General features: G+C 41.5%; 1 protein-coding gene across 3 annotated transcripts in view; it reads right to left on the bottom strand.

The window, feature by feature from the left end:
• The window catches only part of Supt3h (SPT3 homolog, SAGA and STAGA complex component), a 356,981-nt gene that overhangs the window by 56,140 nt on the left and 288,447 nt on the right, over positions 1-12,394 (bottom strand). For all 3 annotated transcript variants that reach the window (XM_059243989.1, XM_059243991.1, XM_059243990.1), the window contains one exon: positions 10,640-10,750. In XM_059243989.1, the coding sequence (XP_059099972.1) occupies positions 10,640-10,750 (111 nt within the window). The remainder of the gene's footprint in view (positions 1-10,639; positions 10,751-12,394) is intronic.

Here is a 12,394-nt window from a genome sequence, read left to right as displayed (position 1 = left end):
GCATTCACGGATCTCAAGACACTGCACATTTCTGGCTTAACCATGTTATCATCATTCTATACATGCTAAAAAAGGCCACAGAAACAGAAAATTTCCTATCAGTCATAAAAAAGCTAACCAATGGGTCTGGGTCTCCATCTCCTGCTCAGAGTTCAATCTGGGGTCTCCCCTCTACAGTTCTCAGGAGCCTACTACTGGCAAGCTATTACTATAATCTATACTTTTGAATTTTCTTAGGATGACAATGATTTTACGGAAAATGCTCACAGGTATTTTTTTTTCCTAGTATGCTCTACAGCTTTATATACTGGGTTTGTGCTAGATTTCAAATGTTGTTACTAACACTTACTTATAACTTGCTAATTTTCACAAATGATAAAACTGAGGCTAAAGCAAGTTGACTCAAAATACTGAAAGTCCATTCAAGACGGTAGAATATGAAGCAGTAATCCACATGAAAGGCATTAACAAACTTCTGTCTTGTTTAGAAAAGTCTCTGTGAGACTAAGCTCATAGGCATACGTGCACACTCATGTGAACAGTGCATCTTAAATATCTCACTGGGAAGCCGGGGCCGATGGCTCTGGTGCTGGTTTTCTAACAGCAGAAACCCTACTGGTGTTGCCTTTCTGAAGAGCCTGCTGCAGGCCTGAGTGACAGGTACACCTGGGCAGAGCACGGGTGCTCCACATAAATTTCCAGGACTTTAAATGAGACCTGGGAGTCTTTTGGAATAAATACCTCCAGGCTTGGTGGGACCACTGCCAACCAGTCTCGTTCTGTTCTTTTCCTGCAATCGTTTGTGAACTAGGATGCTGAGGTTTGTGGAGTCAGAGTCTTTTAAAATGCTTCCACTACATTTTATGCATAATTATGAATATTTTAAAATATCCCTCTACTATCATGGAAAACGGGGGAAAAAGAGCAGTTAGAGGCAAGGTTTTGAGTACATAAAACAGATTTAAAAAATTGCATTGGTGGCGCCAAGATCTAGCATAGAAATTGGTTTCCTTCCCAGCAAACTCACTTTTTAGGTAAGTGAACCAGAGGTAACTCAGTGGTATAGCTGGTAATCTACAATACCAGTTTAAATGGCATGTTCAATAACCAATGGACTTTTAGAAAACGGGCTTAAAGCGCTGCGTCATTTTGTCACACTTAGGAACTGACTCTTTACAAAGAGGAAGTACTGTGACACTACCACCAAGAGCCACCTTCGGCCACCCCAAGCCATCTGCTTTGCTCCTGGGAACTCTCAGGTCGGGACAGCTGTTTGACGCTCTCAAAGCTTGGCCTTTCTCATAAAACTTGCTTTATTTATTCACTTTATTTTAATTTGAAGGGCCCTGCTTTTCTCCATCTGAGAAATGAACAGACATCTCCCCATCGGATTCAGCTCAAGACATAGCCCCATTTGCAAAAGAAGAGCTCCCCACTGCAGTGAATGCCAAAGAGCCCTTCTCTATCGCTTTGGTCTTAACTTGGCACAGTGTTTCAGATGGTATTCATTTGGAATAGGAGATCGATGACACAGCCTGTCCAATCCTCCTCTGTAAGTGGCTTTGCTAGAAGTGGGTATGGGCAGAAAAATATAAATTCTTCTGTCTGTAGGCAACCGAAAACATACCAACTCATCTTGGAGTAATTTAACCAATAAGATGATTTAGAGGACAGTTCAGTGGCACCATTTTTGGAAGGCAAAAGCTTAGCAGAAGGGACATAAATCAAAGGTGACTGGCAGGTAAAGGATATATGCAGCAATCAGCCAGGCCATGTGCACACTGGCACAAATTCAATAAGATCATTTATAAAAATTTTAAGGCAGAAGTACACAAAAGGGGGTCTGGTGCTAACTAAATCCACAGATAGCTTACATGCCACTGAAATAAACACTTCCAGATGCGGGTGTACAAAACCCTTTCACAGAAAGAAATGTTTTCTTTCATAAATCTGAAGGAGGGACTTTTAACAGAAAGGGCAAGAAAGAAAAAAAAAAAAAGAACCTAAGACTGAGACGAAGCCTCTTAGGACTAGGGGTGCTCCTGGGCAGTGGCCTGCAGCTAATGCAGAGCTCTGCAGCGCTCTGCAGCCAGAAGCACCAAACGAGGAGGACGACAATGATGATGGGCTAGCAGCGTGTCCTCCAGGGTTCTAGGAAACCCAGACTCCCAGGCAGTACCATTGCTTCCTGGAGAGTTTCCTTTGGGGGCTGGAGTTGGGACAGTGGGCTCACACAGACAAGGAAGGACAGATCAGTGAGGGATGCCGTAGAACAAACACTAGCAGGAGGCTGCTGCACACACCCCTGAGCTCAAAACCTGGTTAGATTACAACCATCTTTCAGGAACACACGACCAAAGTCAGCAGTGGATTAGAAAGTCAATTTGTTAATCAAACTAGCATATTATGTGGGACTTTTGGGTCAGAAACAAACATACCCATAAATCAAACAGAGGGTCTTTTCTGTTAGGATGTTTAGGTCATTTATACATTAAGTACCGTTTAGTTCATGCTCCTTAGCAAGTACCCAGGGCACCAACCAGGGAATCCTCTCAAAATTGGTTTGCGCCTTTAATCCCAGCACTCGGGAGGCAGAGCCAGGCGGATCTCTGTGAGTTCGAGGCCAGCCTGGACTACCAAGTGAGTTCCAGGAAAGGCGCAAAGCTACACAGAGAAACCCTGTCTCAAAAAACCAAAAAAAAAAAAAAAAAAAAAAAGCAATAGATTCACAATAAGACAGATTCAGATGTAATAGTTTACAATGTGTGTAAAATATATGTAGGCTTAAAAGAGACAAAAAAGGTGATATATAGTTATAGAAACAAATACATAGTTTTAAAAAATAAAGTCTTTAAAGAGACAGTAAAATTAATATAAAAAATAAGCCATGTAAAGATAAATATTACACAGAGAATCTGGATTGTATTGTCTTTGGGATTTTTAACTGCAAAAAAACATTTGATTGTAAAAGCTGTTGAGTTATGCCAAAATGTATATTTTAAAGGTACCTTGACTTCAAAATTTGGATATAAGGATATGTTGCTTTAGAAAGGAAACTCTGCTTTTGTTTCCACAGAAAGCCAGAGGCTATGGATTTGTTCCAGATTAAGATACATCAGGTTTGACCAGCCAAGACCACCTAAAAGGTCTCCGATGACACCATGGCCCAGATGATCCAACATCCAGAACCATTTCAAGGCAACTGGCTCAGATGATACACCCTCATGGACTACTTCATAATCCTAAAATATTCTTTGTGTCCCCATAAGATACAGCGCCCCCCTCCAGCAGGAAGTAGTAAAAAAAGCTACGCCCAAATTCCCAAATATACCAAACTGACTTTGGAGATGTGTAAAGGTTAAAACCTTCCTTTTTAAGAAAAGAAAAGGGGAAGTGCTGTGGGATCGTCTGTATGTCAAATGTGTTGCTGATTGGTCAATAAATAAATCACTGATTGGCCGGTGGCCAGGCAGGAAGTATAGGCGGGACAAGGAGGAGAATAAAGCTGGGAAGTGGAAGGCTGAGTCAGAGACACTGCCAGCCGCCACGATGAGAAACAGCATGTGAAGATGCCGGTAAGCCACGAGCCACGTGGCAAGTTATAGATTTATAGAAATGGATTAATTTAAGCTGTAAGAACAGTTAGCAAGAAGCCTACCATGGCCACACAGTTTGTAACCAATATAAGTCTCTGTGTTTACTTGGTTGGGTCTGAGTGGCTGTGGGACTGGCGGGTGTCAGAGATTTGTCCTAACTGTGGGCCAGTCAGGAAAACTCTAGCTACAGTATTGAGTCTTTAAAGTCAAGTTCTCAGCAAGCTGCTGAACACCAGCTTTAATCCGGAGAACATTTTTAATTGTGTGGTGGTGCACACTCTACACTTGCCAGCTTTCACTCTCTCATTGAGAGTGCTGTTGCGGCCATGCTGTATGCCAAGGAGCTCCTTCATTTCCATTACCTCTACCCAAGGAGAGACTCTTCTGGCTTCCCACTACAACACGGAACAGTGGCCACCTCTTTGGTGTTTACCACATCATTTCAGGCAACTCTCTCCTCATTGCCATTGGAGTTATGTTCTCTAACACAGAGCGGTTCAAATCCACTCCTTGCCCAAAAAACTAAAATATCTCCTTGATGGCTTCAGCTATCTAAACTTTCCAGATAAGACCTGAGAAGCCCAGGGAATCTGGTTTGGATTAGAATCCTTCTGGGGCTGGAGATGTAGTTCACCAGTAGAGTGCTTGCCAAGCATGTGGAAGTCTTGGGTTTCATCCCCAGCACCACATAACTGGGCATGGTTGTTGAACACACCTGCAATCACAGCATTTGAGAGGAAAATCAGAAGTTCAGATTCATCCTTGGCTGCACAGGGAGTGTGTGGTCAGCCTGGGACTCTGTCTCCAACAAACCAACCAACCAAGCAACCTACCAACCTTCTTCAGCGCTTTTGGAACCTCACCTTCTCTGGACTCTAGTCAAAGCTGATTCTCACACCTGCCTGAGCAGCCATGCCACTTTCCTGCATTCACTCTTTCCCACCACATGGATTGCTGCTGCTCTTTCTGCCTTCTCAAGCCTGTCACTCATTTCCCTTTTCTGGTAACGTCGGTTCATATGTGAATGACCCTCGAAATGCTCGCTGGCTTGCTCAGGCCGGCTGAGCACTCCTTTTTTTCTGATTCTGAGACACTCTGTCTATCGTTCAGTCTCAGCAACAGACAGGACACCTGGGTACGTATGCCTTTTCATGAACCACCTCAGCACCACATATTTCTAACATAATTTGTAGCAAATATTTACTGAATCAAACGGAGAAACCAGAGCTCTAAGGAAGCAGCTCAGGATATGGAGGATGCTAACACGGGTCCTTCCACTTACACACTGTGTCGTTCAGTAGAAGTACCTGCTCTTAGATCAGAAGTCAAGTGTTGCCCTTTAAAGATACATGACACGAACGTCATTCCGTCGGGAAGGTGTGGCTTTGCATTGCTCCAGTTCTGGTGAGTGACACAGTAAACTCACAGCAGTACACAGGATGGCGTTGCCTTGTTTTTTTATTTTAGCCGTTTGTGAATGCACTGTGTGGGTGACAGACATCGGTTGCCTAATCACTAAAACTAAAGTGAAGCAGTTCAGTGCAAGCAGAAACCCATCACACTGCCTTCAGACAATGGCCTCCGAGGGAGGCTCCATACAGACTGTAGGCTCACTTTCTTTTCTCGCTCTATTTTTCCTCCCCTCCCCTCCCCTCCACTGACAGCCTGCTTGGAGGAGGAAGGTTTGTCAGCTACATGTATTTACTTACTATGCGCTTACCTAATTAGTCTTGAATACCATCACGGGTGTTGGGGTTGGACCAGGAATGCAGAATACGAGTCAAGGCCAGAAACAGAGCCTCTAACTTCTCTACTGGAAACCCTGAAGTCTGTACAAGTGTTTAAATTGGAATTGACAGCAACCTGTAGGCGAGGCTGCAGCCAAAGAAGGAACTCAAACCCCCTCCCTAGTACTTCACCAGGGGCATGGGGCCCAACGTTCACCTTGAATGCACCTGGGCAAATTCAGAGCCTGACACTGGGCTCCCTCATGACCTCTGCCAGCTAATCAGCCAAAAGCTTTCCAGATCTGGAGCCTACTCCATAGACTGGGCCCATGCCCAGAACAGCAAGTGACTCCAACCAGTAGGAAAGCTTGCCCAGGTGCCAGGGAGAGACTTCACATCTGACTGACATATGGGCTCTGAATTTTCTCTTCTCACAGCTTGAGGTCATGAAGAGGGAGCATGTGGGGTGGAATGTTCGATTCGTATACACAGCCTAGGGGATTTGGTTTAAATCAAATCATAATTACAACACCAGCCAGGAAAGAAAGGCATGATTTTTTTTCCTGTACCTTTTTTCTTGCATATGACCTTAAATACATGTTGGGCACAATAAGAATAAGTATCAGTTTTGTTTTTGGAAATTGTAAATTCTCATTTATAACAGTTCACTTATGTTGTAAAATTAGCAGTAAGTTAGCTAAATCAGTAAGTTAAATAATAGTTCAATGATTCATATTTGTTGAATAAAGCATGTAACACTGCACTGGAAAAAACTAAATTTCCTTCTTTCCAGTTATTTTGTTGATAATTGTAGCATTCTGTGGAGTGTTCCTAGAGGTTTCTTACCCTGGGTTTAAATGCCCCTCACCTTTGTGCTCCCCTAAATGTTCTGTTGCTAAGGAACACACACACACACACACACATACACACACACACACACACACACACACACACCCCTTTAAAGCAGCCCAGATACTCACATTGGGCAAATGATTAGTGTGAGATGCTGACTATTACCACAAAATAAAGGACAAGAAAAAGCCATGACCATGGATGTTAGAGGAAAATACCAGCTTCTGATAATACCAGGGGGTTTCAAACTGGGCCTGGAACATTGTTGTTACCAAATGCCCTGGCTGCCCTGGGTGAGACACTGAAGTCAGATCTCCTCCCCGCACCCCCCCCCCCCCCCCGCCTTCATTTAGCAACACAGAAGCATGCTTCTAAGAGCAGAAAACGAGTATGAGTAATGAAGTTAGGTAAATAATGGCTGGTGGGAGGAGACGACAGAACAGGGAACCCCTGAGCTGGGACGTTCACTCACAGTCCCTATCAGAGCAGATGAGGAAAGTCAAGCAAAGACCACCATGCCCACCCCAGGGGGTAACCCAGAAAGACTCACCTGGAAAGTCCACTCTATTACCCACAACTCTAAGGAATGGCCCAATCGTCAAGGCTGGACACACCTATTCCATTTTATATGAGTCATGTGATCAGGTAGACAGTTTCATGGTGTAACTATAATATGTAAATCTACCTTTTAAGATGAAAAATTATCTCCTTAAATTGAGCCCACTTTATAGGCTGCGGATCCCCACGCTGTGGCCATCCTACCACACACACACTTCCAACTGCTAAACAGAGTAGCCTGAGGTAGAAAGCTCTGGATATGGGAGACGCAGTTACTCAGCTCTGTAAGGTCCACTGTGAATACCTGTGTGGTATTCTAACCTGCTGCAGTAGACACTCTTGCCCATTGCCTCTAAGCTGCAACACCCAGATGGTCAGGCATACACAGGGGATTAGCCTCTAGAAAGCCAGACACTGAGTCCTGGACTTCCATGCAGAGGCTGAGATGATTTACCTCCACATGACCCATGATTACCTAGCTTCACGCTCAAGCACAGATCACAGTGGGAGAGACTGAAAATGATTCATACAAAACCAGCCCTGCAATTTTGAAAGCAGAGAAACTGTCCCCTGAGTGTGATGACATAATCCCATGTGTAATGCCTACATCTGTTTCAGCTTCTCCTGATATTCAAGTAGAAAATACATTTACTCACGGAGCTTGCATAGGATCAGGTAACTTTCTATGAGCTAGAGTACGAGAGAATAAAATTCCACATGTAAGCATGGTTATTAACCTAAATAACTAAGTGCATCCCTAGAAGTAAGCCCTTTTAACTGTCTTAAATGCTGAGGCAGAATCATGGCTTCTTAAAGCTAGTTAGAGCTGGAGAGTGTGGGCCTGAGAGGCTTTTCAGTATATCCTAAGACACCTTGTAAGTGCATGATGGAGCTCAGTCTGTAATGGCTGCAAGCATATTCTACCCTGTCATCTCGATGTATACACACACACACACACACACACACACACACACACACACCCTCTGAATATATGTATATTAGAGGGTTCTTGGGATAGTACAGTCTAATAGCATTAGTTATGGAGAGATGTCCATATTAGGTTAATAGGGATGGAAAGATACCCTGTAAGAACTCCTCACACTGCAGCTTTAAAGAAAAAGTTACATGGTATGTGACACTGGGCTATTTTATGTGTCTGTGTGTTCAGGACATACACGTGTACATATGCAGGTGTGCAAGTATGTGCAGAGCCCAGAGGTTAATTTCAGATGTCTTTCTCTATTGCTTCTTACCTAAATATGAAGACAGGGTCTCTCACTGAACAGAGTTTGCAGATTCAGCTATACCGGCTGGCTGGTAAGCTCACCTCCTGTCTCAGTCTCCCCAGTGCTAGATTCTAGGTGTCTGCCAATACACCCACATCTTCACGTGGGCACTGGAGATTGGATTCAGGTCATTTTGCTTGCATGATGCGTACTTTATTAACTGAGCCTTCTCCTCAGCCCTACTTTGGCTATTTTGACTTGGAATTTTACATAAATGAATCATACCAATAACTGATGATATTAGATCTGTCTGAATTTAATGTTCAATTACCTCTAAATATTCAAATATTTTACAAATGTAAATACCAAGGAGAAGTTGGGTAGAAACTTAAATATTTGTATTTTTATGGAAAGTCAGTTTTTCCTCAATAAATTTTCTGGGAGTTCTAAATCATTATTGACTAAAGAAAAGATGTGTGTGTGTGTGTGTGTGTGTGTGTGTGTGTGTGTGTGTGTGTGTATGTATATCTTTTTTTCAAAAAATAATTAACATGTGGCACATTTATCACATAAAACTGGCTTAAAACTAAATGTTTTCCAAACAAATATATTTTTAATATCATTGCTTTTTATTCTGAATGGGGTGAGAGAAGATAAAATTTCAGTTTTATAATTTACTAGGTAAAATTATGTGAAATTGTACTTTCTCTAGGTCAAACACAATTGAAATCAGAAATTTACTATGGTCACTATTGTGTTCAATTTTGGGTTATTCTGAGACAGAGAGTGTGAAGTAAAAGAGTCGAAAGGCTGAAGAGAGAAGGCGTTCCCCCGGATCTGAGAGAACCCTCACTGTCAGCTTTAGCCCTCAGAACAGCGACATCAGTGCCACTCACAACTTACAGATGAGAACTGGGGTTCAGAGGAGAGGAAGTGACCTGTGAACGGTCAGACAGGAGGAAGCAGAGCCGATGGGTCTCTTCACCAGGGCTTCTGTGAGCTCTCCTACCCACATCCACTTTCCTAAGGCCATCAACTCACACACGTGATTTGTCATCAACCAAGAGGATCCTCCAGCAATTGCCTTGTACTGACACCAGAGAGCTCCATGAATGAAGAGGTACTACTGCCTTTGGTGGCCTGGAAGAGTCATGAGTTCTCCTTTGCATTAGGTATGCTTTTCTTTTTTAAGTTTTGTTCATGACTTTCAGGTACTATTTTAGGATGCTTCCCACAAATTCTGCTTCCTCTTGCTGCCTGTAAAGTGCCTCTGGACCTTAGGCATGTGGCTATCATCTTTTCTCTCCACCTCATTTAGCTTTTATCTATGCATTTGATACTTTTATATTTTCAATCCCTTATTAAAGGGTAGTTCTTTCTATCTGGGTTGATTTTAAAATTGTTACTTCCAATAATTTCACATTTTGGAGTTCTGTTTTCCTTTTGGCTTATTGCTTAAACTAACCCTGTTAAAAAAAGATACTCGATTTCATTTTTTTCTCTTTCATTATGTGACCTGATAAATATTCAGAGATTGGCAGTGTGACTCTAGACAGCAGTGTGCAAATCACATTCTGGCTCAATGGCTGAATGCATGCTTAGCATGTGTGAGCCCTGGGTCTAACCCTCAACATCAATTGATCAATAAACAAATACAAGAATACAAAATGATGGTCAATGTTACAAAAGCATTTCAGGAGACATTTCTAAATGTATCTTTCTGCCACATTGAGAGTTCATGTAATTTTCAGTTACTAATTATAATACAGAATTAAATCTTTAGACACAAGAAAAAAAAAGATATAATTTAGAGGAAATCACCCCAAGACTAAAAGCTAGTATGTTGTACTCGGTAGAAGTGTGTGCTAACTTATTGTTTATTCAAGTGTTTACTAATCAGATACTGTCTCGCATATTCTGTACTGCAGGGTCAATATGGAAGTATCTACAAAAGTAATATACAAAAAAAAGTTCTACTGTTCCTTGGTTATGCAAATTGATCCTCCTTTCTGAAGGTCAAACCCTATTTGTTAGAAGCCGAGGGAGAGGAGCAACTGCCATTAACATAAATAAAGATATAGGCAAGGGCTATGAGATGAACATTCAATTAGAACTCGCACACAGACACACTCACTCTTAAGGCTGCTGAAATATCAAGTCTTCAATTCTCCATTAAAAACAAGCCCTGATTATAAGCTTTCAAATGATTTAAAGATGTGAAAGCCTGTCTGCAGTTGAGCCCGGTTCAAAGCCAGAAAGAAATCATTTCTTCTTCTTCCAGCTCCCAGTCTGTTTAGGAGGAGGACATCTGACAGAAGTGGCTGTGCCAGTCTAACCAACTCTAAATACAAAACGCTTCTAGCAACATTCGGATACATATAATTTGACAAAAAGTTTTGTAAACTTAAGCTTTGAAAAAATAGAAACTATAAGCTCCAACAAAAAGCTTAATATGTAATTGAAAGAAAATAATATTTTGTAGAAAAAAAGTTGCCCTTCCAAAAAGAGACAAAAATGACTAACTTTTATTTCCCAAGAGAATTATGCTACTTTTATACAACAAAATTACAGCCACCACAAATTGCTTTCAACAATTCCATCGCTTCTTCATTTGACCACTTGAAAATCAAGATTCTTTCAGATTATAAATATAACTTTTTATAACTCTGTTATTACGTACTGTGAATGGGGAAAGAGGGCCAATCTTGTGGCCGTAGCGTCGGATGGCTTCTCTGATGTGGCAGGGCTGGATGGCATCGCTGTGAGCCTCCACACCACAGGCCGCAGTGCTCTGGGACAGAAAAACACATAAATTGTTACTAAATCAAAAACACACAACAGAACTACAGTGTATAAAATATGAAAATAAACCTTTATAAAATGGACCATTTTCCCCTTAGGATGCACATCACTGCTGCCATATACTACATCTAAAGAGAAAGTTCCATTAACAAATCAAAGATGACTTTTCCATGACCCCGTCCGAGCAGACCCACCAAATGCAGTTTTTATGCCTTCAATATTTCACCCAAGCCTGCATGTCAGGTAGGCGCATACAGCCACTTGTGTGCCGGCAAAAAGTGTCATGGGGGCTTGTTGAAAGACCCACAGGAAGCTCTTTTCAAAAAAAGTTTAAACATTTATTATTATAAATGTTTCTTGGGAGATTCTTGGGCTTATTTTGAAATGACTTGAGTCATGAATTTAAAATGAAAAAATGTAAAATGGTCATATATTTGTCATATTGGGAACTGTCACAGAAGACCATTTAATTTGATTCCTAATATTTTAGGTGTCCTTGGGATAAAGTAAAATAAATATCTCACGTATGAAAGGCATGTTTGAAAACACAAAAAGACACATGAAAGATTATGTGCAATGAGAGTGTGGGTACAAACTCAGGAAACTATATACGTCAACATGTATGTATAACACATGTACATATGTGTATACATGTATGTGTGTGTGATACAATGAACTGTCCTAGTCAGGTCTGCAAGTTCAGCCTTGGGCCCAGATACCTTGGGTCCAGATTAGAGCCCATTGGTTACCAGCTCTGTAAATATCTCTGGGCCTCAGATATATTTTTTTCCTGTAAATTAGGATAATAATTCTAAGTACTTCCCAGGCTGGCTGTGAAACTGAATGAATTGAAATAGATAAGGCACTCAGAGTTATAGTGACAAGCTATAATGCTATTACTGGGGTCACGTTATTTAAGGGTCACCACGTACTCGATACAGTAAGTCATCTGAAAGCACAGTAGGCACTGGATATCAGCTCATCAACTGTACAGAATTAAGAGAAAGAACTATCCAGTCTATATGCTATTGTAATTGTGTTCTGGAACCCACTCACAGTCACCCAATTAGCGTCATTTGCTTTCCTGAGCCTACAATTACAGAAATGTTTCTGATAATTCTCACAAGTTTGACATCATGATTACTCATAGGGAACATGATTCTGTGTGTATAACCTCTGCAGATAACAGTTTGAGACAATCTTACCAAAATGAAAAGGCACAGCCTCTTTGACTCAGCAATTTTACCTTTAAGAATTTTCCTAATGACACATTTCATGATCACAAACTAAAATGTAGAAATATACACATGAATAGTTAATACACTACCATTTGGATTGACAACTAAATGCTTACTAGTAGGACTGGGCAAATAAATTATAATACAGTCATCCAAAGAAACAGAAAAGATGACATGCATTATAGGTCTTTCATATTCTTATAGTGTGATTCCTAAGACGCATGTGTGAAAAAAAACGACAAGGTATTCAATCGCTCAGCACTGTTACTGCTTATTGAGAACAAAGCTTGAGCAGGGCAGTGGTGGTACACTTCTTACACCTTTAATCCCAGCACTGGGGAAGCAGGAGGATCTCTCAGTTCCAGGCCAGCCTGGCCTATAAAGCAAGGGCTACA

The sequence above is a fragment of the Peromyscus eremicus genome, chromosome 16_21, assembly GCF_949786415.1.
Source record: "Peromyscus eremicus chromosome 16_21, PerEre_H2_v1, whole genome shotgun sequence".
NCBI lineage: Eukaryota > Metazoa > Chordata > Mammalia > Rodentia > Cricetidae > Peromyscus > Peromyscus eremicus.
This window is presented reverse-complemented; position numbering and strand designations above follow the sequence as displayed.